This window comes from Rissa tridactyla, chromosome 21 (genome assembly GCF_028500815.1).
Source record: "Rissa tridactyla isolate bRisTri1 chromosome 21, bRisTri1.patW.cur.20221130, whole genome shotgun sequence".
Taxonomy (NCBI): Eukaryota; Metazoa; Chordata; class Aves; order Charadriiformes; family Laridae; genus Rissa; species Rissa tridactyla.
Genome location: NC_071486.1, coordinates 3077968 through 3104784, shown reverse-complemented (window position 1 = coordinate 3104784; position 26817 = coordinate 3077968). Strand labels below are relative to the sequence as shown.

The window sequence follows — 26817 nt, the reverse complement described above, 5'->3', positions numbered from 1 at the left end:
CGGCTCCGTGTTCACATCCATCCAGGGATTGCAGGGTGCTCCAGCATCTCCAGGGCCACCAGCAGCTTTTCCCTGAACCTCCAGGGCTCGGGGGGCTCTGGTGTGTCCCAAGCCCATTCAGCCCACGGCTGTTCCCCAGACAGATGCAGCTCCAGCCATGTCGCATCCAGCCTCCCGCCAGCCCCCATCCAGCCAGGAAGGTCACCGTCTCCACTGCTCAAGCCACCGAGCACCACCAAGGAGACAAACTGCTTGCAATTTTTTTTTTTTTTTTTTTTTTTTTAATATACAAAACATGAAACCGCATCTTATGGACTGGACTTTCCGGCTCAGCTCTGCAGAAGGGCTTTGAATAATTTATGGCCGAGCCACCGCCTCCTCCTTCCTCTTCACGGGTCACTCGCATCAGAGAGACACAGACCCGGGAACCAGGCACGGTCCTTTTCAGCTGTGGGTTGCGTTTCCAGCGCCTGCAATTGCCTTGGGTGTGGATTTAATTCCCTCCTGGATAGAAGGGTGGGGGAAAATAAATCTTTAATTCAAAGTGAAATATTAATAGAACTGTAATTAGCTGTAATATCTACACAATTTAAAAAAAAGCAGGAGTCCCAGGAAGAGCTATTTTCATGTGTATTTAAAGGAAAATAAGTTTGCAGTGTAAGGAGGGGGGAGCTGGGGATGTTTTTCTGGTGTCCCACTTGTCTGGGGGAAAAACGTGTCCGGGAGAAGCGGCAGCAAAGGGACACGGGCTCCGGCAGGTCAAGGGCTCCTGGCTGGTGCTGGTGACACAGGAGGACGGGAAAGGCCAGCTTGCAAGAAAAGAGGAGGAGAACAATTTAGAGGGGAAAAAAGAAAGAAAGAAGAACACGTCGAGACTTTTGTCCGGCTCCCTGGGGAGGGTTTTTGCAGCAAAGGGAAAGTTTTCACTGACATCAGGCAGAGAAGAGCCTCAGCAAGAGGATGGGGAAACAGGAAAAAGTCTCTGCTGGAAGTTGGCCGGTGTTTCAGGCTGGGTATCGAGGGGGGTGACCCCGGCTCAGTCCCCCCCCCGCAGCGGTTCACCGGCCGCAACGGCACAGCTTGCTTGCAAAAAGCCACTGAGCTGGGCAATCAGAGGCAGGGACGGGGTTTACTGAAGGAAAAAGGAAGAAACAAAACTGCAAAATAAAGCCAAGCGACAAAATAAGTTGACTTGCCCCCCCCAAAAATATCTAAATAACAGGCCCAAGGAGGGGAAGAAAAAAAAAAAAAAAAAAAAGACAACACACCAAAAAAACCCACATCCTTGGATTTCTTTCCACAAGAAAGGGACTCCTACACACAAACAGCACATGAAATGGGTAATAGATACGGATATTTCAGAGAGCAAAAATGGTACTGACTGTGCTCTTATTGGATCAACATTCACACATAGAGTCCATGTTTCTCTCGAGGAGTGAGGATAATGGGATGCCGAATGTCAGACCATTTTAAATATATATAAAACTCATTATACGCTTCATGACTAACCAGATTTCAACGGGAAGAGTCGCATTTTAAAGAAATGGGGGAAAGAAAAGCCCATCCAGGCTTGCAGGGAGGAATTAGCAACGAAAGAGGGATGATTCGGCTGCAGCGATGACAATTCCTTCTCCGCCTCATGAGCTGCAGCCATGCCAGCTCCCTGGCAGCCCCCCTGGTTGCCTCTTGCCCACCTTGGGGGCTGCCAAGCCCCCGCCAGTGGCTTTCATACAGCCTGGAGTCCTGCCGCATCCCGCATCCCACCTGGCTGGTGCGGGACCCCCAGGAAAACCCTGCCTGAGGGCAAGCAGCCAGACCTGCCGCTTGGAGGCCACTAAGGAGGTGACTTTCCCTGGGTTTGTGGGCTTCTCTCACCCCCCCCATGCCAGCATTGAGGGGATGGAGGGAGCCCTGGGGATCCTCCAGGAGCAGCCCAGGGCAGCAGCAGGCACCGCTGCTTCGGGGCAGTACCCATCCCCGGCCAAACCCCCTCCAGCTGCAATGTCAGAGCCTCTTGTCGGCGTTTTATTCCTCTCTCCTGGGTGTATCCAGCCTAAAAATTCCCCTTTGTACCTCACCGCCTTCGCGTTTCAGGAGGACAAAGGAGTCGTGGTTGGCTTTGGCCGCTCTCGGAGCCCGGAGTCGGGCAGCACCAGCGCTCTTCTCCTCTGCAACACTTCCACCTAACGGCAAGAGCGCCGGCAAGGAGACAGCCCACGGCACCAGGGCCACCCACCCCACGGCCCCTCGGCACCCACATCGCACCCCCAGGCGTTGAGCAGAGGCCGGCAGAGCTCAGCGCACCGATGGATCCATCCAGGCTCAGACCTCAGTCAAGGAAAAGCTGGAAAAGACCTTGTGAGCAGGTACCGGAGGCTCCAGCAATGGGGAGTTTTCCTCGATTAAATAAAGAAAAAAAAAGCCAGTTTTGTGATCGAAATGCACTGATCGGACACGTGTTGCCTGGGCAGCGTGACATTTCACTACACACTTTGCAATTATTTGTCACCCCCAGCATCACCCGGGCTGCATTTATTCCCCGCACAACCCATAACTTGCATCCCTGCGTTACACCCATCTGGGGCCAAGTTCCCCCTTCCCCAGGGAGCCGCAGGAAAGCCATAACCCCCACAAATGGGGGTTTTCCACCCCACTGCTCCGGCTCCCAGCCATCTCCATCCTCTGGGCGATGTCCTGCTTCCCTCTTGTGGCTGCTGCTCCGGCTCGGCTGCGCCGGGAAGGCAGAGGGGATTCGGAAGCCTTGCACCCCAAGCTTGCACCCCACTTTGCTGCTCGCTGGAGACCCATCATCTCCAGTTTGACCCACTCAGTTGGTGCCATGCGGGTGAGAAGCTGTTGCTTATAAACGAGGATGAAAAGCAGCCATTGCCTAATTCACCAGGGCTCCCCCAAATCCCAGCCGCCAACCCAAGGGCTCAGCAGCCAAGCTGGTGGCAGGAAAAAAAAAAAATAAAATCAGAGTTATTTTACCCATTATCTGTGTGGAACAGGTTGGGACATCTCCAACAGAAAGTGTCAGAGTTGTCCACACACACAAATACTTTGACAAAAGACATTGATTTAATTTTTCCCACTCCCTACCGGGATTCGCGGCTGAACAAGATCCCAGCCCTCACCGAGAGGTGAGGAAAACTGGAAACCAGAGCCAACTCTGTTCCCCTCCCAAATTGCTCCCGCCCTCCGGAGAAAGCTGATGGGGAAAAGAAGGGAAGAGGGAGAAGACAAGTTTCTCGTCCCACCAGCAGCTCTCTGCGGCAAGATCCGGCCCCGGCACAAAGCGTCATCGATGCTCCATCGACTAACGCCAAGCGGCAGCAAACACCCCCCAGCACCCCCCTGCTCTCACCTCCCGCTGACATCCAGCCGTCCCTCCTCAACGCTAAAACCCTTTAAACAGACCTTAAAAACAAAATAGCCGTGACGGATTCAATGGTTTCGGAGGAGTTGCTCTGTGTCAGAGCGTGCTCACGTGGCACAGGCCCAAGGACGCAGCTGAGCAGCAAGAGGCTATTTTGGGCAAGCGATTACTCCGGATTTTGGGTCCAAACAATGCAGAAACACGAAGAGCTGAGACACACTATTACATCGGAAATCTCTCGTTATGCACCTTCAGCATCTTTTATCACTGGCGCTTCGGAGAGCACAGGACCAACTCCTGAACTGGCGCAGAGACGGATCAAACTCATCACACCCGTGCTCAGATCACCCCGCAGGACTGCGGGTCTGGGGATGCGGGTGGTGCAGCTTCTGCCAAAGCCACCATCCTGCTGCCATGGAGAAGACCCGCAGCCGACGAGGGACGCAGGGCAGGACCCAAGACATGGAGCTGCCTGACAAGCCGGCAGCGCTGGCCATGCTGGTGTCATTAGCGCCGCTGTGTTTTTTAGGCTAAATATTGCACCAAGCAGAGCTGGCACGGCGCAGAAGTCACCCCCCACGTAGGCTCGGAGGCGCCGGGTGTCCTGGCAGTGCTGCCCTGCTCCCCTGGACTAACATTCCTTTTCTCCCCCTGCAACTTTCTCTCTAAATCCAGAGATGTCCCCCTGTCCCCAGCGCAACATCCCTGGGGACATGGTCCCGTCCCTGGCATGGGGGGGGAGGGCGGGGTCCCAAAGAAAGGGGGTCAGACAGCTCTATCTGCATTTCCATTTGGATGCAGGAGGGGTTTTTTCCACCCCCAGGGATCATGGGCAGCTGGAAATGCTTTCTTTAAAGAAAGAAAAAGGAGGAAAATGAAGAACAGAGCGCATTTGGTGGTAAAAATTAACTGTGATGGCCAGGCAGCACACACTCCCTCTGCACCAACAGGACAATTAGAGGAAAATCTTTATGTATTAACTAACCTGAAAGTCACTGGTGGTGCGGAGAGTTTATCCCCTTGTCTTTCCCGGCTGGCTGTGCCGGAGCAGAACAGCAAGAGCAGCAGGATGCAGGACAGGGCTGACGGGAGAGCAGCACCTCGCCGGCTCCCAGCCAGAAACAGCCCTGAGCCACCAGGGAGGGACCGGCAATGGAAAGCCGCGGGATGCCAGAAGGGTCCAGCACCAAGCATCGGCCTCTCGAGCCCCCAGCCAGGCGTGAGGACACACAGGACACGGAGGAGAGCATGGAGCAGACCAGCGAGGCTGCCATCGTCATGCTTCCCCTCTCCAAGCTCCCAGAAAACCTGCCGTACCCCCCTCAAAGGCCTCCAAGCCAGCAGCGAAGACACTCGCCCCGCGTCCTGCCCCATGCAAAACCTGCCCCATTCACTCCACGTGCACCAGCCTGCTCTGCTGGGAGGCAAACTGCCCCAAACTGGGCTGGATTTGCACCGAGGGCTCCTCCAGCACCCCCTGCCTGCTGCCAAGGCCAGGGGTGAGGGGCAGACCATGCCCCCCACCCAGGGAAAGGGACCCCAGGCAAGCAAAGCTCCGCAGCACCAGGGCATCCTCCACCACAGAGCTGACCCCGTCGGAATAACACCCGTCTTCTCCTCCCGACTTTTCCATAATTCATGCAACAACCTCCTGCAAGAAATATACTCCTCGGGCATAAAATATTCATGGCCTCATACTTTGCAAGGAAACACTGTCTTCCTTGGAGCGCTACCAAAGAGTCAATGCCGGCACGGATTTGCCTTTGCAAGAGTAATTATGTTCCTCATCGATCAGGGGCTACAATGAGAGGGGCTGCGCTGGGAAGGGGCCCCCCCAGCCGGTATCGGTCTGTGGCTCCGGCGCAAGAAAGTGGCTTTTGGAAAAGCTGTAAAAAGGCTCAAGAAAAGGTGGGACGGCTCCTGCACAGTGAAGTGCGTCCCAGGAGGTCCCCGTCCCCGTGGCTGCATCGCTTTGCACAAGCAAGAGCCGCCGCAGAAGGGACCGTCTCCCCCAGCATCGCCATGGATGCCATCCAGCCCCATCCCAGCCGTGCCCCCGAGCCTGGCACAGGCACAGAAAGACATGCCAATAATTACATGCCTGCGGATGGCAACCCCCCCGCCCCGCCACCTGCCTCTTTCTGCTCACTATTGGGCTGCTGGTCAATTAATTAAGAGCTCCTTCATATTTCACTCCATTTGCAGAGTTCAGCAGGGGGCCCCAGCCCTGTTTGGCTGCACAATATTCAAACCCTTTATTATTATTATTATTATTGCTGCTTGCTTTTTCTCTTTCCCAGCACGGGCAGCACCACAAGCTCCGGTCCCAAGAGCCCAGGATGGCATGGGATGGGGGGGGGGCGTGCTATGGAGGGAGCAGCCGGCTGCGAAGGAGCTCCATTCTGAGCAGAGTTTTGGGGCAGCAAATGTCCCGTGTCCCCAGCCCAGGGCCCCACACATGGCACAGAGCGGCATCAGCTCCTGCTGGCTCTGGTGCTCAGTCCGGCAGCAGCCGGGGAGCACGGAACAGCCTCCCCATGGCAGCGCTTCTCTCCATGGCTGGCAGCGGCTCAGCACCAGCCTTTGCTGAAGCCACAGCGGGCAAAGCCGCAGCCCTTGCGGGGTGCTCGGCAGCGCTGCATCCGATTTAGGGACGGCGCCGTCAGCCAAAGGTGCTTTCACTGCTGAGAGAACAGCTTCCCACAGAGATGCTGCTCTGACCTAGCTATTAAAATTAACAAATAACGAATTCTCGCCCGTGACCGGATCGATCCCCGGGCAGTAAGCCAAGCCCACGCTCAGGCCAGGCTCCCGCAGGAGGGTCTGGCACCCAGGTGTGCTCAGCAGCTGCTGGGCACCAAACCCCTGCGGTAGGCGGGTTTGGGGACCTCTGGCATGGAGGGGACACCCGCACCAAAACAGAGCCCCCAGCCTGGGTGACAGAGGGGTCCTTTAACTGCCACCACCTGGGGACAAGCCCACGCTCAAGCAGCAGCATACGTTTAATTACTCCCATCTTGTCCAGTGCAATATGCGCTCTAATAAAACATGGCCCAGATTTCATGGTTCCTCACACCCTAAGCCAATTAAAAATAAAAAAGCCTTTGCCACCAAGCCTGCCTTCAGCAGCCAAACCTCACCTTGAGCCGGGTGCTCTGGCCATGCCAGGGTGGCACTGCTCCCTGCACCCTGGGCGAGGCGTCCCGGGGGGTTCTCCCATGCTATAGCAAGGTCCAGCAAAGCCCCCATCCCCTGGGACAAGGGGGGAGATGGAGGTGGGTGCATCACTCAGCTCTGAGGGGTCTCAGTGGTGGGGAAGGAGAGGAGGGGGCTGTGGTGTCCCAGGGGGAGCGGGCACCCCAGCAGCAGGGGATGGGGTTTACAGGGCAGGGGGTGGGGGCTCGGCACAATGGGTGGGTTTTCACTGAGAGGTGAAAAACAACCTGGAGAAACCCGTGCAGAAAGGATCAAAAGCCAGCCTTGGGCCAGAGCCGGGAGCGGTGATGAATGGATCCCGCAGGAGCACAGCCGGCCCCCCAGGACCCCCAACCAGAGCCACAGGCTGCCACACGCCCCAGCTCATGGCCACGCTCCCCACACCAACGCTCCAGTCCCAAATCTGGACTCAGCATCTCACATCCCCGGACTTCCAGCAAAAGCCACCAGTGCCTTCCTGTGGCAGCCGTCCTCACTGCAGCCGTGCGGCGGGACGGATCCGGCCACGCTGGGCTCCCTTCAGGCCGGGGCGGAGAGGAGGAAGGATTTCGGGGCAATTCACTGGCCTAACACCCCGTGTACACACAGCTGTGGTGGGGACAGGGACCGTCCCCTCCTGTCCCACACTCAAAGGGTGTTGCTCAGTGTTAGCACGCAGCTCCCACCACCCACCTGCAGTGGGTGAAACACAAGTCATGTCCTCAACACCCCCCCAGGAGCCTTCCCTAAGTCTCCAGGGAAAAATCCCCCCCACCAGCCGATGCACCCCAAGTGCTCTCCCCAGGGATGCTGTGGAGCAGGGACCCGGCAGGCACCCATTAACTTTGTCCTTTCGTTTAAGGGCGACATGCAGGTGCTGGCCCAGGGGTGGGCTGCTTGAGGGGTGTTTTCCCTCCGCAGGGACCCTGGGGCCTCTCGTCGGGAATGGGAATGCTGCTGTCCTCCCCCGGCTCCCAGTCACGCCGAGCCGCCCCCCAGCCCGCGCCGTCGTGACGTTCCCCTCCAAGGGGAGATACGCGCGCGCCTCGTTTGGCTCCAGCACCTACATACAGATTAGCAGTTGCTAAGCGAGCAATTAATCAGGCCCCCGGAGCGCGCCGGGAAGGTGGGTGACAGCCTTGCAAACTCCCACCGAGCTGCTCTCCTGACGGATGGAGGGGGACCGGAGCATGCAAGAAGCCTCCTGCCCCCCAGCAATGAAGCCATGAAGGTGGCAGGCGCCATGTGGGACCCCCCTCTCAGGCAGGGACCATGGGGGTAACCACAACCCTCATGGGTTTTGGGGCACGGAGGGGTGGGATGCTCAGCCCCATGGTGGCTTCCAGCATTGTGGAACCCAACCCCTCACCCTTTCCCTTCGTGACCCCCCCAGCTGCCATGCCGGTACGACTGTGCCATTTGAAAGATGACCCCCCGGCATCGCTGGGCATCGCTCAGGCCTGGCGCCACGTAACCGGAGACAGGAACGACCAGTGACCACCCAGCCTGTTATAGCCGGCCCTAATCCTCTGGCCGGGCTGGATGTCACGTACCCTGCCAGGGATGGGCGAGCCACATCGCAGGGTCAGGGACACGCCACGTGCCTGGGTGTCCCCTGCTAGGGACAAACATGCTGCCCCTGCTGTCCTTGGGGGGCAAAGCAAGCAGAGTGTGGAGGGCTCAGCCCTGCAGCCAGGGTCACCAGCATCCCCCTGTCCTTCCCCTCCCCAGGGGACCAAGAAAGCCCCCTTGGGGACCGCCACAGGCAGGCTGCCTGCTGGGAGAGGCAGGGATGCATTTCAGCCCTGCCCAGCCCCACTTTGCTCCAAACCCACCCCAGCAGCACACCCTCACCCCCAACCCCAGCACCATCCTGCTTCCCAGCAAGGGATGCTGAGACTCACCACAGGGACAGGATGCCTGCGGACAGGGAAATGGTGTGAAGCCCTACAGGGCAAGGACTAGCCAGAGGTGGCTCCTGCCCACTCTGCCTTTGAAGGCCAGGGACCAGCTGCAGGCGCAGCCCCATTTCACACCTCCGTGGGCTCCCAGCTGGGCTCAATCCGCTGCTCCCACAGCCCCAGCCCCAAACTGGGTGCAGCTGACCCGGACGGAGGGCCCCCAGCAGCAGCCACGTGTGGGCTGAGTTGAGCACCAGGACTCCTCGGGTCCCTTTCCAACCATCAGTGCCTTGCATGCCTCAGTTTCCCCTCACCGCAGAAGCTCGGGCTCCCCCACCCCACCGAGTGATGCTCCCTTTGCCCCGGCGCGTTCGACCGCTGCAGGGAGGGTGCAGCCCTCGGGGGACCTGCACCCCACGGGGAAGGAGGGCCCCGGGAAAGGGGTTCTCCCCCTCCCCGGCCCTCGCCGCTGCCGGGAGGCCTCTCCCCGTTAGGTGGCAGCAGGGGACCGCAGTGTCACCGCCGGGCTGCCGGCAGCGGCCCCGGGATGCTGGCGGCGGGGGGGGACGATGCCTGGATCCGGCCCCCGCAGCTCCCCGCCCCAGGGAGACGAGGCCGCATCCTGCCCGCTGGTGCTGGGACCGCCGGCTCGGTGGGCTAGCAGCTTTTCCTTCTGCCAGAAAACAGTTTTCCAGCCCCCAAAACCCACTTTGGCAAGGTTGGGAGAGCGTTTCCCCCAGGAAAACCTGCCGGTTACATCTCAGGGTGCCCCGTCCCACCCAGCCCTGCTTGCCTCTTGGCTTATTCATTGATCCATAAGGTGCTGCAGCCCCTGCCCGCCGTCAGCCATGGCCCTCAAAGCCCGTTAATTAAACACCCCAGCCCAAGGACGGGGACACAAGTCACAGCATCCACAGCAGAGACCAGGGCTGCTCCGGCTCCCGCCTTTACACCAGCAGCCAGCTTGGCCCCATGCCCCATCCCGTCACCTCCGGCATCGCCTCCTCCTCCCGTTTCCCTGTCTCTGTGGTCACCCCGGGCCCCCGCACGCCTCCGGAGTGGGGGGACGCTGCCAGCAGCTGAGTCAGGCGTGACCACCACCTGAGTCACCGGGACAGAGGGAAGTCCCTCTGTCCCTGATGCTTTTCCAACCGGAGCTGAGTAAAAGGGAAAGTGTCAAGGAATTTGGCTGGGAAAAGTGTTTTCTTGGAGCCCCGACGACGAGCAGCCTCTCCGGCGCCTCCCCTTTGCCACAGTGAACTCGGGGTCACCATCAGTGAGCACAACCCCGAGCAAACAAGTACACGGTGCCCGTGCTCACACATGGGGGGCAGCGCCAGAGACACCCCTCTGGGGGCGGAATATGGAAGTAACAGCGAGTGGCAGCGGCTCCGGACACAACCGTCCCCAGAGCTGGGTCTCCTGTCCCAGAGGTACCGGGGATGTGGCTGATGCGGGTCCCCTGGGGTGCTGCCCCGGGTGGGAGGGTGAGCTCAGGACATGCCCCCGCACAAAATCGGGTGCTCAGCAGGGACAGCTCGGGGCGGCCTTTGCACATGGGGCAGCGGAGTTGCCATCTGGCCGGGGAGAAGGGCAGGGGGTCCTCCCCCATCACAGGGGGTCCGTCCCCATTGCACGGGGCCTGCGGAGACTCCAGGGGTCGGAGGAGCCAGCCCTTCAACTGGGAAGGCCAGGAAAATCGTGTCCCCTGTCCCTTGCACCGCGTGTCCCCCATCCCCTTGCGCCACGCATCCTCCGGCCCCACTGCAAGCCCCTTGCAGTGTATCCCCCACCCTTTGCAGTGCACCCCCCCACCCCTTGCCCCTGGTGCCCCCCACCCCTTGCAGCACCTCCCTCCCACGTTGCTCCTGCCCCTCCCTGGGACGCTGCCGGCCGCCGCCGGCTCCTTTGCTGCCCTGTTTAGTTTTGATGTGCCACATGCAATAAAATACCTTGATTAAAAACAAAAATAAGGCAGCCAGACTCCCCTGCGAGCCAGACGCAAGTCCTCAATTAATGACCCTTCGCATTCTCTTCCGTTGCGTTTCGTTAATGGTTTACAGCGGTTCCCCCCGGCCTTGTTCCCCCCCCTCTTTGTTATCCCCCAGCCCCAGGCGGGGGCTGCAGTGGGAAAGGGGCTCTGGGGAGGGCCCGCAGGTATATCTCACCCACTGGCACGTGCCCTGGGTGCCCCCGGGGGGGACTGGGGAGCAGTGGTGGGGAGCCCTTGGTCTGCTGAGGATGAGGAGCCCCGGGGTGAGGAAGGTGTTGGAGACCCCACCATGGATCGTCCACATCCTTGCTCGAGGCTCCTGCAGGAGCGGGGACGGCACACAGCTTCCTTCCTGGTGGTCCCCTGATTTACGTCACCCCCTTTCTAGCAGGAGCGAGGTGATGCAGGACCCCAGCTGGGCTGATAGCCACCCGCCACCCACCTGAGCCCCAGCCCGCTCAGTGCATGTGTGCTGAAGCGCGGTGGGGGGAGTCGGGAAGGGGGCTGGAGCTGGCTCCCCCCAGCAGCCCGGGGCTTTGTGCTCCCGCAGGCAGCCCCGAGGAGGTTTCATGTTACTGGGAAACTGGGATGGCGGGATGTTCCCGGGGCAGCCCTGCAGACAAAAGGCCATTGTGCACCGCAGCCACGGCCTCAGCCCCACAGCATCCCAGCTCCCCTGCCAGGGCCAGAGCCCAGCAGCCCACAGGAGGTGGCACCCACGGTGACCCGGGAGCACGGGGCACCCCCCTGTGGGACACCGAGCAGCTCCCCAAAGCTAACGGGATGCTCCACTTTGGGGTGCCCGAGCCAAAGCAGCTCCCCCACGCACACCCCCTTCCCCATCCCACCACCGTCGGCACCCAAAACTCATCCTCGCCACCCTTGCTGGGCTCGAGCGGGTAATCCGGCCCCGCCGCAGCCGAGCAGGGGTGACAGGCAGGGACACGTCCCCACGGGTGCCGGCAGGTCCGGGCATGCAGGCAGGGGGTGGCTGCCCGGGCACGGCAGCAGCGTCCCTGCCGGAGCCAGAGCCACTTTCCAGCCCCACCGGCTCGTCCTGCTCGTCCTGCGCCATGTGGGCTGCCACGACCCAGCCAGCGCTCTCCGGAGCTATAAATTAGGGTGCTAATGTACATATTTACATATATGGGGCGATATGTATCACACACAGACCCAGGCAGCACCGAGCCCAGGTGAACCCCTCCAAACTGCTGGCAGGGGATGAAAAGCAAATCCCAATTTTTGTTTTAAAAAGGTGAGGGGGAATTAAACCTGGCTTCTGGGATTGAAGGGGGATGAAGCCCGATCCCCGAAGCGTGGAATGCAGCAGCTCAGCACCTAAGGGTGCTCTGAAAAAAACCCTGAAGCCAGTTTTTTTATGGAAAAAATACCTCAAGCTGTTTTTCTTAGGGTCTGTGAACAAGAGGCAGGATGAGACATGGTGTGCATGGCGACAGGGACAGGTCGGTGGTCACTTTGATTGACCAGGGTGTCGGGGGCCCGTATCTGCCCCCAGCCTCTGTCACCCCATCAGGGATGTCATGCCATGAGGATGGAGGTGGCTTCACCTCTGGTTCCTCTGGCGTGGCCGGAGCTGCCCCACGCTGCGTTCCGTTGGCCAAGTTCTTCTCTAAATCCCCGGCTCCTGGAGTCAGGGGATCCAGCCCCCATCTCCTCCCGGTTACAAACGCAAAATGCTGCGTCCGGCAGCGCGGCTGGAGGGGCAGGCGGGGGGAACGCCGGGCGAGCGGCTGGCAGCGCCGGGACCAGCCTCATGACTGTCCGCCCAGGCGGCCAAGCCGTCCCTGGGGTGACTTCCCAGCAGAGCTTTCAAAACAAGACAGCACCTGACATGCTTGGCTTGGTCCGGGCAGATTTGGCCACTTCTTTCCAGGCACAAAGGGCACCCGCACTCTTCGTCAGCCCGGGCCCCTCGACGCTGGAGGGTTGGGACAGGCGTAAGGCGTAATGTTCCCTTCCTTCCCCTCCAACTTTGCTCCAAGGTGGGCTCCGCGGAGACCCACGCACACCCATGGCAGCCCTTCTCCCAGTGCTCAGCCCCCCCATTTCCACCCCATTTCCCTCCCCGGGGTGCGGATGGGGGGCAGGCACTCAGCGACCCGCACGCCTTGGCCTCGTCCACCTTCCAAGCAGAGGAGCCGGCTGCCAGAAATGTCTTTTCCTAGGGGCTAATTATTGATTGCAGGCAGTAATAAATATTTCAGCAGGGATTTGCACGCAAGCTCCAAGGTAATGATGGGTTTTGTGTGCCCGCTCCACGACTGCCTCTCCCGCATGGACCGGGGCGAGCCCCTCTGCTTTTTGGAGGAAGGAGAAGTATTTCTTCTTGTCTGCTGGAAACTCTTCAGGACATGGCGAATCTCAGGAAAGCCCTTCCCAAGGGCTGCGGGTCTCAGGATGCTCCACACCGGAGATGTCGTACCAGGAGGAGGAGTTCAGCCCTGCGGTGCCTTCCTGAGAAAGTCAGAAACATGGAGCGTGGCAAACGTGATGCTCACCGTATTGCACTGGGCGAGACTTAACGAAGGCAGTTAATCATCTTGGACCAGTCTGCAGAGCCTTCTGGCTTGTGCAGCCATCACTTAGCTTGCAGAGAAAGGGCAGAAATGGGTGGAAACGGGGGGGGGTCTCTGCTCATCCCTGCGGCAGACCCTACACTGGGTCCCGTAGTGTTGATCCCGGCCATGCAGAGCTCAGCTAACTCCTGTGCTGGAAGAGGTGGACGCGACCAAAGCAGTAAGCCCAGACCTGGGTCAGACCTTGCTGCTGTCCTCCTGCCTGGCCTCAGGCACCTCCTGCACGCAAGATGTTTTCCCATATAACATATATCCCCTCCCTGGAGACACTGGGAGCATCTGAGAGGCTGCAGTGAGCGGGGCTCCTGTACAGAGAGGAGCCAAATACGCGCTCCCCTGCCTGCATCAACCCAAGGATGCTGGAAATGAGAAAACTCAGCTTCAGAGCGAGCCACGTCCTGCCTGTGGCTTTGGACTTTGCAAAACCACTTGCGCAAAAAAGGTCTTCAGCAAACGCCCCTCGCGATGCAGCGGGGGACCGGGGTGGTGCACGGGGATGCTCCAGGCACAGCATGAAACCTCCCCGGCCAGCAAAATCCCAGCAACGCTGGGTAAAGGCATCTGAGAGGAACACGGTGCGCCCCGAGCACCAGACCCGACGCTAACACGGGTGAAAGGTGCTCTTCACCCGGCCTCGAACGAGTCACGCCACCGCTGATCCCCGCGTCTCCCCATCTGTGAAACGAGGGTAACGACACCTCTCCCCGCAAGGCCCACAGCCACGCGGATTCATTAACTGTTGTTCAAGAGGGCTTTGGAGGTGACAAACACACCACACTCTTAATTAGGCGGGGAGCCCTTCCAATTACCCAGCAACCCGGGCGGAGGCTTTTTTTTTTTTCCAGAGCTGCCTTAGAGGATCGGGTTTCCCCTTTCCCAGGGAAATTAGCAGGAATTAGGCACCCAAATACCGAACGCAGCTTTGCGGGGCTCGGTGGCAGTCGCCGGGATGCGGGGCAGAGCGGGACGAGATGTTCCCCCCCCGCAGGGCCACCCTGCGGTCCCCCACGTATCCCCCAGAGGTGGCTGCATTTTGGGGGCGGACAATCAGCGCCTGCAGTTCTGCAGAGCCGGGGGAGCAGGGAATGATTTCAAGCGCCTTCTTTTCAGGGAGGCTTACAGAGGTGCAGCTTTTCCCAAGCCCCGGGCACCCTTTTCCCCATCGGATCTTCTCCCAGGCCTGAAACAGTGGCTAAAAAAAAAAATAAGGACACCCAATAATTCGTGTGTGCACCCCTCATCCGCAGCACACGCATCCCACAGCGCTGGCATCACCGTGTCCTGCAAACTCAGAGCTCGCGCTCTCGAAAGCGGCGGTATTAAGCCTATAATTTATCAGGTGATTTAGGAATTTGTCCCCGGAATAGGGCGACAGGAAAATACTGCCCTGGTGAGTGCTAAATCCACTCGGGGGGGTGAGAAGGAAAGAGCTGTTTAATCAAATTAAAAGGAGTGTTTCGGGGTGGGACCGGGGCTGTTTGGCCACATGGGGCTTCATCAATGGGGCCGTAGGGAAACAAAGCCGGGAGGGGAAACAAAGGCCCCGTCCCTGTCCCTGTCCCTGTCCCCTCCCGCCATGGCCGGCCATCCCCGCAAAAACCCCGACCGGGGACATCCCCTGCCTGTGTCCCAGCGGGTTTCCCAGTTTGTTTGCCTCGCTGGGATAATGGGCAGCACCGGCTCCATGCGATGCCAACCCCTGCACGGCACAGGCTGCCCCTCCGCGCCCTGCGTGGGGCTCAGCTGCGATGGCGGAGGGAAATAAATAAATCACTTCTAGTTTCACTATTTCCAGCCATTTTCACTTTCTGGTCTCGCTGCAGAACTGTTCTGCAGGTTGTGGGATCCTCTCCCGTCCCGCTCCCAAATCCGGACCAACTGCAGGCTTTAAACTGGGGAAAATGGCAAAAACAAAAGTGAAAATGATCTTCCCGGGCTGAAATCCCGGGCCCGGCACCGGGCGCTGCTCGGATCCCAGCAGCCTCGCGCCGCCGCGCAGCTCACCTCGCCGCTGGGGCATCGCACACGCACAGACCCCCTTCTATTTACAGTGGGGGGGGTCACTGGCCTGTGGCCCCCTCCCTGTGGGCGCAGCCCTCTCTGCCGCACATTGCCAGGCTACTTCCAAAAATCCCTGGGTCCTCCCATCCTGGCAAACACGCTCTGAGCGCCAAACCAACCCCATTGTCCCAAATCTAATATTTTTCCCCACGTTTTCCCCCATCGCACGCAGTTTCCCACCGGGGCAGTGCTGCTGGGAGCATCCCACCGCCGCTCTTTAGTTTCGGGGCCGCACTATTTTGTTTTAAAGACCAAATGGTCACCCCACAGGTGAACCCGGCGTGGGGGGGGCTCCGGCGTGGGCTCGGCCAGCGGGGAATTGCCAAAAGTTTAAGGGATCAAAGCAAGAAAAAGCAGCCTCGGTTGTTTGCAGCTCTCCGGTTACAGCCATTCACCGCCACCGTAGAATAAATAACGAGGGATATTAATAACAACGAGCCTGTGCCAGGGACAGAAACCAAATTCCTTGCCAGGCTCATGGCAAAGAGGGGGAAGCCTGAATTTGGCCGTGGGAAGGGCTGGGGCTGCCGCGGGCAGAAGGCACCCCGACCCCTCCAAACCCAGGCAGAGGGGGAACACCAATTTTAGCCAAAAAAAAAATAAAAAAATAAAAAAAATAGGGTCTGCAAACACCACCTTGCCTGGATGCAAGGCCCTCCTCAGATGGAGGAGACGCAGCACCATTCCCGGGTCGGGGATCCGCAGGCCGGCTCAGCCCCAAAAACGCAGCGGTGCGAGGGGGCGATGCCCGCTCTGTTTGCCAGGCGTTGGAAAACAGGTCAGCCTCTTACAGGGTGTTTTTCCTCCCCCTACACACCTCTCTGCTTTCATTTTTTAATCGACAGAAAGGGACACTGCTCCGATTGTGTTTTAGGCAGGGGAATTTGCAGGGGATTTTAAAAATCCAAATAACAATTAGCCAAAAAAAAAAAAAAAAAAAAAAAGGCACCGCAAGCCCGGCTGGGTTTGATTTCTTCTTCACGTTGTAAATCTTCCCTGCTGAAGAAGTTTTGCAGATATTGAAAGTTCCAAGTTTCACATTTATAAAGGTGCTTTTTTTGGGTTTTTTTTTTTTTGTCTTTTAGTAAAAACTTGCCTGAAACGTAAATCCAGCATCGGCCAGTCTGAAGTTTGGCTCCTAACTCCAGATTTCGAGCCTTAGCATTAGGATGGTCAGAAGCACCTAAATCGGAGTTTCGGTTAAATTTGTGATGGGAGTTTCCGTGGGAGTTTGGGGGAATTTGGCACAGCCCCCTCACTGAGAGGATGATGAGCTCTGGATTTCCTTGTATCCCATCAAAAAACCCACCGTGAGACCCCAAATGCCTGACATGCCTTGGAAAACATTGCCCCCGATGTAACGGGGCTCTACTTTTTGAGGTACCTACCTGGAGAGCTGATCCCATTCCAGACTGACCTAAACCACTTCCAAAACAGATGGTAGGAATTCAGAATAAAGCTCTTTTACTGCAGATGAAGCCCATCGCCCACCCAAACCCCGGGAGAGCCTCAGGGCCGCTCACCAGCTCCCGAAACCCCACCGTGCCGAGCCGTGCAGGACTCGCTTCCACACCAGCCTCCCGTTCCTGCAGTGCTGCTGCAATGAAAAACAAAATAAATATCGTGACAAAACCCAGCCGGCCCTGGGATGCCCCAGGGATGGAGCACCCGCTGGTGGTGCCTTCAGATGGGGAATGGATGATCTTTTTTAGGGGGGGGTGGGTAACCTGGCAGGGACGGGTGCCGGACCCGGCGCACGGCACAGCGCCTGCCCCCACGGTGCTGCCAAATTCCTTTATGCCAGCCCAAAACACCGCAGGGGGGGGCAACCGGGGGGGGGGGGGGTGTCTACCCAGCGGCGAGGCCAGGTCGGCGGCATGGCGGGGTGCCCAGAGCCAGCAGCATCCCTGCAGCATCCCAGGGCGGGGGGATGGCGAGGCGGGGGGCGGCGATGTCTCCATCCTCCCCCGGCTCTGCCTCCATCTGCCCCCGGGGTCGGCGGAGGGTCCCCCCGGGGGCTCGGGGAGGGGAGGTGGGGGGGGGAAGCGGCCGCCGCCCGCCCTCCGCAGCCCTTTGAACGGACCTATCGCTCCCGGCCCTGCCGCCGCCCGCCCCCGCCGCCGTGATGCAGCCCGGCTCCTCCTCTCCCCGCTCCGCAAGGGCTGGAAGCTCCCCTTAGCCTGGTTGCCCTTATTTAATTTCGAGTGTGATTTTGCTATTTTTAGCAGCTGGATCCCCTCCAGTAAGGCTGGGAGCTCGCTCCTTTTTTTTTTTTCCCCCCCTTCTCCCCCCCTTCTTCCCCCCCCCCCTTTCCTATTTTTTTTTTTTTCCTCGCTCCCTGCAAATGATTTTGACCCAGCTTCCTTCCTCCTGGAGCAATTTTTTTTTCCTCTCTCTCTCTTTATTATTTATATAAATAAGAGGGGGGCCTGGCTGAGCTGTGGATGCGTGTGTGAGTCGCAGCCTCTCTCTCTGCCTTCTCCTTTCAGATCCGCATTTGCGAGCAGCAGCAGCCGCCGGGAGGGGGGGGGTTTAATTCGCTTCACAACACAGACACGCCAGGAAAAAAAAAAAAAAAAGCAACCAAACCACCCCCCCCCAAAAAAAAAAAAACCCACCCCAAGCACCCAGCTCCGAGATCAAGCTGACTGTGAGTGCCGGCCTTCCTCTTTCCTTTCTGCTCCGGGGGGGTGCGGGGGAGGATCGGGGGGTGCTGGGGTTGGGGGGGACCCCGGGGCTCTGCTCCCCCCCCGCATCCCCGCATGCTGTGCACGATCGCCCCCGGTTCGCTCTGGATTTGCAAAGACGCGTGTGTGCGTGCGGCGGGCCGGCTCTGCAATGCCTCGCTTTTATTATTCTTGTTATTAATTATTGTTATTAATAGGGTGATGCACCTGCCTGGGCCGTGGGGAGGGGTTGTGTGTGTGGGGGGGGAACCGGGGGTCCCCGGTGCCGGCTGCTCCCGGCGCGGCGGGACTTTTCCAGCACTTACCGCGTTTCGGGGGATGCAAACGCCCCGCACCGCCCGGGGGGGGGGCCCGCACGGCGGCGGGGTGCAGCCCCCCGGCACTGGCGGGGGGGTGTGTGTGTGTGCCCGGGCTCGCAGGGGTGCGTGGAGGCCGGTATCGGGTGCGTGGGGGTCCGGGACCACGCATAGGGATGGCGGGGGGGGGGCGGACCGTGCAAGGTGCGTGGGAGCAGGACCGGTGCGTGGGGCCGGGGGGGTGCAAGGTGCGTGGGGCCAGGCCAAGCCCGGCTCAAGGTGTGGGGACACACACACACAAGTGGGTGCAAAGTTGCAGTGCTGGGGCTCAGCCGCGCCCCCCCCCCCCCCCCCGCCAAAGGACAGTGGCCACGCTGCGAGACCCTGGGGCCCCGCACCCCGGCGTGGGGGGGCTGTGAGGGGGGGTGATGCCACACAGGGCTGGCTCCACCCGGGGTTTTATTATACGCCCGCAGGACAGGGGCTTCACAAAGCGTGTGATGGTGCCCTTCCTGCCTCTTTTCTTTCTCCCCCACCTCCCTCCTTCCTTTCTTTTATCACTTCCTTTTATTATGCATGCCCAGGAAGGAAAGGGGGGTGGACTTTCCTTAATAGCAGGCCCGGGGGGGGCTTCAAAGCAGCCCCATGGAGGGTTTGTCCTAATGAGGAGCCGCGCACATCCCTTCCCAGCCCAGTTCCCTGCCGAACAGGCTCTTCAACTTCTGCTCCACTATTTCTTCCCCTCCTCCCTCTCCCGTCCTCCCTCTGCCAGGAGGTGCGGCCGGGATCCTTCTCCAGCTGCAATCAGGCTAGATTTCCTGGGCGTGAAGAGATTTTTATTTTTTTTTTTTATTATTTTTTTTTAAGATCTAAGCCACCGCCTGTCTCCCCTCCTTCTCCTGGGCTGGTTTGTTTAATCTAAGAGTAGGTGGCAGGAGCGGGGGATTTATGGGGTTATTTGCAGGGAGCGGTGTAAAGCTAGCGCAGGCGGGTGGGGGAAGGCAGGAGCAGGCCCAGGGGCAAGCGAGGACCGTCGCTTCGAGGGGCCAGGTTGCCTCTTTTGCAACCCAGCCCTCGCTTGTGCAAGAGATGGCTGCTGAGAATGGCCCAACTCATGTCGTGGAGCAGAGGGAGCCGATGGGGCTGGGGGACGAGAGTCCGGCAGCTCGCCATCCGTAGGGATGGAGAAGGGAGGATCTTTTCATCCCCCCAACTCCATCGATCGAGAGGCAGATGTGGCCTCCCCACCTCCAAACCTTGCAGAGATTTATCCCTCCCGGCCTCGGGGAGCCTGGCAGTCCCCTGCCCTCCTCTCCGGCTGGATCCTCCCTGTGCGGAAAGATTTCTCCCTCAGCTGCTTCCTTCCCTCCATGGCAACACAGCTGCTCCATCCCTCCTATATGGCTTTGATGCTCTGGAGCGGCTTCCCGCGCTGTGCCTGGCACCGTCCCGGGGGCTCGGGGTGGTCCCCTGGGGCCACCGAGCAGGGGAGCATCACACAGAGCCAGGGCCGCTCTCGGGAAGAGGGGTGCTGGCTGGGAGGGTGCTGGGGTGGGAGAGAGGAGCATCCCCCATCTCCCACCCAGGCATCCTCCTCCTCATCCCCCTCTGTCCCAGCAGGGCATGGAGCCCTCGGTCCCCCGGGGTGGTTTCAGCGCTGGAGCCCTTGGGGAGAGCTTGGAGGCGGTGGGGGGACGGGTGGGATGCGCACGTACTTTCCCCAGCACCGACAACTTTGCGGCGGCAGGCTGTGGTCAGGGGGCCATACCCGGTGGCATCCCCCCAGCGGGGAGGGTCCCTTCAGCATCCCTGGCCGGAGCTGCTGCCTGGCTGGGGCCCGTGTCCGTCCCCAGCGGGGTGGAGGAGAGCGCGGCAGGGTGGGGGCCATACTGGGCCCATCTGTTCCCAGCTACGGCAGAGGGTACGGCACAGCTCGGAGGCTGCCTTTCCTCCAACAAAGATTAACTTAAAAAAAGACAAACACCTCTCAGCCCCCAGTCAGCCGGCCGGTGTTTTACTTTCCTAAACCTAAGCCATACTTTTTTTTATCTAAGAGACTCCTTGAAGGGCTCTGGGATGCTGTGAGTAATATTTTCAGGGTGTTTACACGACAGCATGGTTTCTGTCTCCCAAAAAAAAAAAAAAAAAAAAAGAATCTGAGGGTGGTTTTTGTTGTTGTTGTTTTGCACTCGTGAGTCACTTCCAGGGGGGAGCGGGAGCTGACGCCTGTTTTTTAAAAAGCCTCGAAGGTCTGAGCACGGCTCCTTGCACCGCGTGTCTCGCCCGTCCCCGCTCCGATGAGTCTCAGCATCCCCCGGGGCGGGGGCAGCACCCCGGCTGCCCCCCGCAGCCCTGCTCTCCCCGGTAGCGCGGACCCGGCTGCTCTAACACCATCCAAATTGAAACCAGTTGCTCAAAACTAAGTGTTATTAACCCTGTAGGCAGAGGTAGGCAGAGTCTCTCCTTTGCCCGCAGACCGGCCACACAACCTTGTACCTGCCGGAGAAGCCGGGCCAGGGGGCCTGCCGTGCTCCGGAGATGTGGGTCAGACCCAGGGATGGGTGCAGGGATCGTCCCCAGAGGGAGAGGTGGCCCGGGGTGGGGGTTGCAGCACCCGTCCCAGAGCCACGCGGTGATTTTCTAGCCAAGTCTCCCAGGCAGCTCCAAACCCCGTCTTTACGGGCGGCGAGACCGGGACGCTGCTCTCACGGCCCTGTTTCTGCTGGGAAATGTCACATCACCGACGAGGGGAGCAGGCGCCCTGCGCTCGGGGCCATCACTAAGCGCTGGGGCTGTGGTGGCAATCCTGCTCCCTTCCAGCCTGGAGCCCATCCTCCTGGCTCCTGGGCTGGGAGCTGGGTGTGGAACCAGCACCACGGGTCTGGAAAAGCAGGTTTTCCCTATGCCCCTGGGGAAGCATCAAGGTGGAGAGGGGAAAATGGAGCCTTTTCCTCTGTGGGATTTCCCCACGAGCAAGGAGAGCCATCCAAGCCCTGTGGGACATGCACAGGGGAGGGGTCAGCCCAGCATCCCTAGGACAAGGGCCAGGCTGTGCCTGTCCCTAAACCCAGCCGGGGTGTCAGGAGCAGGGTGAGGGGTGCAGCATCCCGCCTGGGGTGCAGCAGTGCTGGGTGTCGAGGTGGGGTGGGGGGAGCCCCCATGGGGATGCCCAGAGGCCCCCAGTGCCTTGCCACCGCTTGTCCTGTTCCAACTTGCCGGCGCCGGCAGCGTGTCTGGGATTTCAAGGACTCCAGATTAAATCTGGAGCCGCTCCCCTCCTTTTGGGGAAAGGGGACGGGCTCTGCGGGAAGGGGTGGCCAAGCTGCTGCTCCCCAAATGCCTGCTGGGGACCTCAGGAGCTGCCTTACCACCGGGACACTGGCTAATTCAGCGGTGTGTCCGTGCCGTGGGTTTGTCCGGTTCGTTTTGCTCCCTCGGGAGAGACGCAGCTGCAAACCCACCCTGGGAGGGGAAGGCAGGGAGTGGGGATGGGTGAGATCATAGAATCACAGAATGGTTGGGGTTGGAAGGGACCTTAAAGCCCAGCCAGTGCCACCCCCTGCCCTGGGCAGGGACACCTCCCTCCAGCCCAGGTTGCTCCAAGCCCCGTCCAACCTGGCCTTGAACCCCTCCAGGGATGGGGCAGCCACGGCTTCTCTGGGCAACCTAAATGAGCCTCTCCCAGCCGGGACAGGAGCAGCAGCCGCCACATGGGGCTGGTCATTAGTGCCACGAGAGCAGGGAGTGACACCGGGGTCCCGCTGCCAGGGTCTGGCCCCATCACTGCCACCACGTTGCTCCATCCCCGTGTGTCGGCGCTGGCCTGGGCTCGTTGCATCAGGGCTCGTTGCATCAGGGGCGGGAGAGAGCCAAAGGTCTGTTTGCAGGAGGGACGGGGGTGCAGCAGGGGCGGTTGTGCAGATCCCGGCTTTGCAGCAGCAGTGGGAGCAGGGTCACACCTGACCAACGTGCTCCGCATTTCTGGGGCAGAAAATCCCTGCACCCCACAGTGTGGTGCTGCCGAATGGGCTTTGGGGTTAAAAAACAGAAGCGGGAGTCTCTTCTAGGCATAACTCTTAGTGATGCTTTTGGTTTTTCCCCCGTGGGCCCTGCCAGCCCCGGCAGTGCCCTGGGTACGGGCTGGTCCCCGCTCTGGGCGGGGAGAGGAGCAGGATATGGGCAAACCTCTGGGAAGGGCTGGAGTAAGGCAGAAGCTGCTCATTTCAGCTGAATTTTAATTCTAAGAGGCATTCTTAAAGGGGGGACCCTGGTCCTTGTCACCTCCTGTCTGTGCTGATACCCCACCGGCCACCCCCATCCCCACAGAGGGGCTGGGCAGCAGCTGGGGGGGCTGAGCATCCTTACCTGGGGGGGGCTGAGCATCCTTACCTGGGGGGGGAGCGGGCAGAGCCGCAGTCTGGCTGACCCCACAGGAGGCTCCAGTGGCTCCCCATGTCCCTCGCAGCCCCAGGAGTCACTTGGCGTGGCCCCCAGCACCCACTTGTCCCAGAGCAAGGGCTGGGGGGAGAGGGGCTGGCTGGCATGGTGAGCCATCACTGACCGACCTTCCTCCCCTTCCCGCTCCTCCTCACTGCCGCTGGAAGGACAATGAGCGAATCCGGCGCCAAATCCAGCCAGCCCCTGGCCTCCAAGGGGGAGAAGGACGTGTCGGAGAAGAGGGGCCGGGGGCGGCCCAGGAAGAAGCCGCAGGTACGTGGGGTCCCCCGGGAGGGTGAGAGGGCACCCCGGCACCCCACTGGGCAGCTCTGCGCACCCCCAGGCCATGGGGCAGCAAGAAACCCCCCCTGACTTGCACCCCAGCAGCATCCCCCGGGCAGGGATGGGGATGCCCAGGGTGCAGCCCCCGTTACCCCGCTTCAGGCAGCACCTCCCGGGTGCAGCAAATCCCTCCTGGGGGGCTTCAGAGCCCCCCCAAGCCCTGCAACACCCCAGAGCTCCTCCTTCGCCCAGGGAAGGGCTGGGGGCCTCCCCTTGCTCCTCCCCAGGCTGCAGCTGAACCTGCCTTTGCAGACGGGCTAATTAAAGCCCCATTAGGAAAAGCTGCTCAGAGGGATAAGATGCTGCTGGAGCCTTTATGGTGCCAAGCCCCCCCTTTAACACACACACACACACATACACACCCCCGGGGGTGGAGGTGGGGGTTTGTGCGCATCATTTTCCTGCAGAAAAGGCGATTTGCTGCTTCCCCGACACTTTGCCGGGCAGCGGCACCGGCAGCGAGCCGGGTTCGGGGCTGAGACACCGGCTGGGACCATCCGGCTAAGCCAGGCGATTAATGCCGGTGCGGGACGGGTCACGTACGCACCCGGCTGAAGGACGTGCAGGAGCCTGTGCCTGGCACCCGACCGCCGATCCCAGTGCAACCAGTGCTCCCAGTATCACGTCCAAGAGCATCCCTGCCCCAGCAGGGTCCGTTGGGGGGGATGGGGCTGCCATCCCGCAGCATCCCAGGGTGCGCTTGCTGCACTGGGAGCCGCGCCAGGCACGCATCCCTCCCTGGAGACCCCCAATCTGCAGTGACCCCCCCTCTCTGCTCTCCCTCCAGCAGGAGCCCAGCGAGGCCCCGACACCCAAGAGACCCCGCGGACGGCCGAAGGGCAGTAAAAACAAGGCCACCCCGAAAGGCAGGGTAGGTGGCTGGGGACGGGGGCTGTTCCGTGTGCTGGGACGACAGGTCCATTTTGAGCTCAATTATAGACAATTTAGGGCAGATCTACCCCTGGGAGGGAGGGGTTCTTGGCGCTGGCCCCCGGGAAGGTGGGGAGGGAGCCAGGGACGGCGTGTGTCAGCCTGCGGACACCCCGCGATAAACCTGTTTGCAAAGGAGACGACTCACATCCCGCGCCCGCCACCTGAGTCACGGGGCCGCGGCCGTTCCGGTGCCGGGGGGGGGACTGGGGGGGTGGCCTGGCTGTGGCCCCGGGGCCACCTGGGTGCAGCAGCCCAGGAGATGCCACTGGGGTGATGAATTTGGCAGTCGTGGGTGGGAGGAAGGGGAATGCCGTCTGCCCCCCGCCGGCAGCATCGCAGGGACAAGCGGATGGAGACAACCTGACTAAAGTGTCTTTTTTTTTTTTTTTCTTTTTGTCTCAGAAAGCTGCAGTCACACCAGGGAGAAAACCTCGAGGCCGACCCAAAAAATCGGTGAGTGGGCTTTTCCCTTCCCCCTCCATCCTGGCAGGGTGCTGGGCACTGGCTGTCCCCAGGAGTCGGGGGGAGATGCTGCCGGGCTGGAGGAGAGCAGAGCAGTGAGCGGAAAAGGGACACGGCGTGGCACGGGACAGGCTCCAAACCTGGCCATGCCGACGCTGGGGGGACGGGGGGGCGCTGAGCCATCCCAGCTCCCCCATGTCCCCACGGCCCCAGAGCGGTGCGCAGGAGGCAGCTGGTCCTGCCTGCGTGACATGCTGGCACACGCCTGCCCGGGCGCCCGCTGCGTCACCAGCGTGGCATTCCTGCAGCCCAGGTGCGCAGCAGCCCCCCCCCCCCCCCGGTGCACTACAGCCCCCCCTCCCCCCGTGCACTACAGCCACCCTCTTGTGCTTTCCCTCCTCCATTTCACTTCTCTCCCCTTTTCCCCCCGCGGTTCGCAGCCCTACGGGAGCTGCCGGGCACCCACGAGCATCACCCGGCTGGGAGCAAGTTTCACCTCCCTCCCGGTGTGCCCATCCTGCTGCCCCCAGCCATGTCCCTGTACCCAGGAGATGCCACCAGGCACCGGGACACAGGAGCCACCCACGGGCACCCCTCAGGGTGCAGCTGCTCTGCCCCATGTGGGGTTTTGCCCCTTAAATTCCTTGTGGAGAGCAAGAGGCTGAGGGCTGCAAACCAGGGGGTGCCATCCCAGGGGTCTCCCGCACCAGCGTCACACCCCAGGGGCTGTTTTGGGGACGCCAGGGCAGGCAGCCGGTTCGGGAGGGTGGGACCAAGCCCATCCCATGGTGACGGGGCCACGCCAGGGACACCGTGTCCCGCTTTGGCAGCCGCCGGCTGCGGTGGCTTTTTTATGAATGGAGCAGGAGGAAGCGGGGGCCGGCGCTGACTCACGCTCACACTCAGCCCTGACTCACCGCCGCGTGCGGGGCCGCCATGCTCACGGCCACCCGCCCCACGTGCGGTGCCGGACACGGACACCCGGTCAGACACGGACACCCGATCCTGCCACCACCAGCACCCCCCTGGTGGCAACTGGGGACACAGCAGTGGCGCTGGGGACCGCAGTGTCGCACTCGCTACGAGCCCACCCGGGGATTTTCTTACCTGGGATTTAGCCCGTAACGGTTAAACCCGGTTAAATTTAGAGTCCCCCAATCCAGGAAGGTGCTGGTGCCTCAGTTTCCCCCTCTTGGCACAAAGGGTGTGATGTGCCTGCTCAGCCCTTCACCCAGGGAGGGAGGGGGGTGTCCGCACCCCCCGGCACCCCCCCCCGACCCCGCTCCCTTGCCTCGCAGCAGCAGGACGAGGAGGAAGTGAACATTTCCCAGGAGTCATCCGAGGAGGAGCAGTGAAACCTCCCGAACCGGCGCTACCTCATCGCCCGACGGTCCCCGCGTCCTCGGCGGCCGGGGGAGAGGGACGGGGAGAGACCCACCGCGCCGCCCTGGCTTTTTCCTCCTCCCTCCTCCGCTCCTTCCTCACCCTCAGACCACGGCAGCACTGGAAAATGGCCCAACCTGGGCGGCCCCCGCAGCCCCCCAACCTGGGGGGGCTCCCACCCCGGCTCCCCCCTCTCCCCAGCGCTGGGTTTCGGGGCAGCCCCACTGGCAAAGGGGGTGCCCGGCAGAGAGCCGGGGCTGGGACCCCCTCGCCTTTGCTGTCCCCCCACAACGCAATGATCTCACCCATCCAAAGCGGGGGCCGGCTGCTCCCCCCCCCCAACACCGGGCTTTGCCTCTGCAGGGAAGGGACCTGGGCGGGGGGGGGGGGGGGGGGGGCTGTCAGCAAAGGTGAGACCCCCCCAAATACATTAGACCTTTGCTCTGGCCTGCTGCTACCCTGGGCAAAGCCCCCTGTGCCCCCCCCCAGTCCTGGGGACTGCGCTGTGTGTGGCAGAGCGGCTCCCGCAGCGACGCCGGGGCTCGGTGCCCGTCCCCAGGGGTGCCCGTCCCCGGGGACGCCCAAGCGGGGCCGGCTCGGAGCAGCCCTTTCCTCATAGGTTCTGGTATATATATATATATATATAATTTTTTTTTTTAGTACTATTTTTTTTTTCCTTTCATTCACAACTACCTCTGGATATTTAAGTTCCACTCTCTGAACTCACAGACGTGCTGCTGCTGTGCCGGCTGCCGGGGGCATCGTTGGCTTGGTGTTTCCTTTTTTGGGGTGTCGCTGGGGGCTGTGGGGTATTTTTTTTCCCTCCCCTTTTTTGGGCTCTTTTTTTTTTTTTTTTTTTTTTAAAAAAAATAAGAAAAAACAAATCATTATTTTGAGGTCTAGGTTACTCTGCTGCTCCAAGGGATAGAGGCTGGCAGGGTGGTGGGGTGGGGGGACCGTGGGATGCTGCTCCCCCCATCCCGCCGCTCCCCGCTCGACGGCTGCAGCGGGACCGGAGGTCGGTGCCGGGCGGCCCCGATGGGAGAAAAACTGGGGTTTGGTTTGGGTTTTTCTTTTTTTTTTTTTTTTTTTTTTTTTTCGGTCCACTGTTAACGACCTTTTGGTTTCCTATTTGCAGTTACTTGAATAAA

At 60.5% G+C, this 26817-nt stretch overlaps 1 protein-coding gene across 5 annotated transcripts; it reads left to right on the top strand.

Annotated features, from left to right (window-relative positions):
• Positions 1 to 17287: 17287 nt before the first annotated feature.
• On the top strand, positions 17288 to 26817 carry HMGA1 (high mobility group AT-hook 1). 5 transcript variants are annotated; one of them, XM_054181612.1, is made up of 6 exons: positions 17288 to 17368; positions 17616 to 17776; positions 22714 to 22819; positions 23676 to 23759; positions 24224 to 24274; positions 25582 to 26811. In XM_054181612.1, exons 3-6 carry the CDS (start codon positions 22718 to 22720, stop codon positions 25636 to 25638), a joined length of 294 nt encoding a protein of 97 aa, XP_054037587.1. In that variant the 5' UTR covers positions 17288 to 17368; positions 17616 to 17776; positions 22714 to 22717; the 3' UTR covers positions 25639 to 26811. The 5 variants fall into 5 exon arrangements, with proteins under 5 accessions (XP_054037587.1, XP_054037590.1, XP_054037591.1 ...); XM_054181615.1 differs by lacking the exon at positions 17288 to 17368 and having other exon boundaries at positions 17487 to 17776; positions 25585 to 26817; XM_054181616.1 differs by lacking the exon at positions 17288 to 17368 and having other exon boundaries at positions 17487 to 17776; positions 23679 to 23759; positions 25585 to 26816.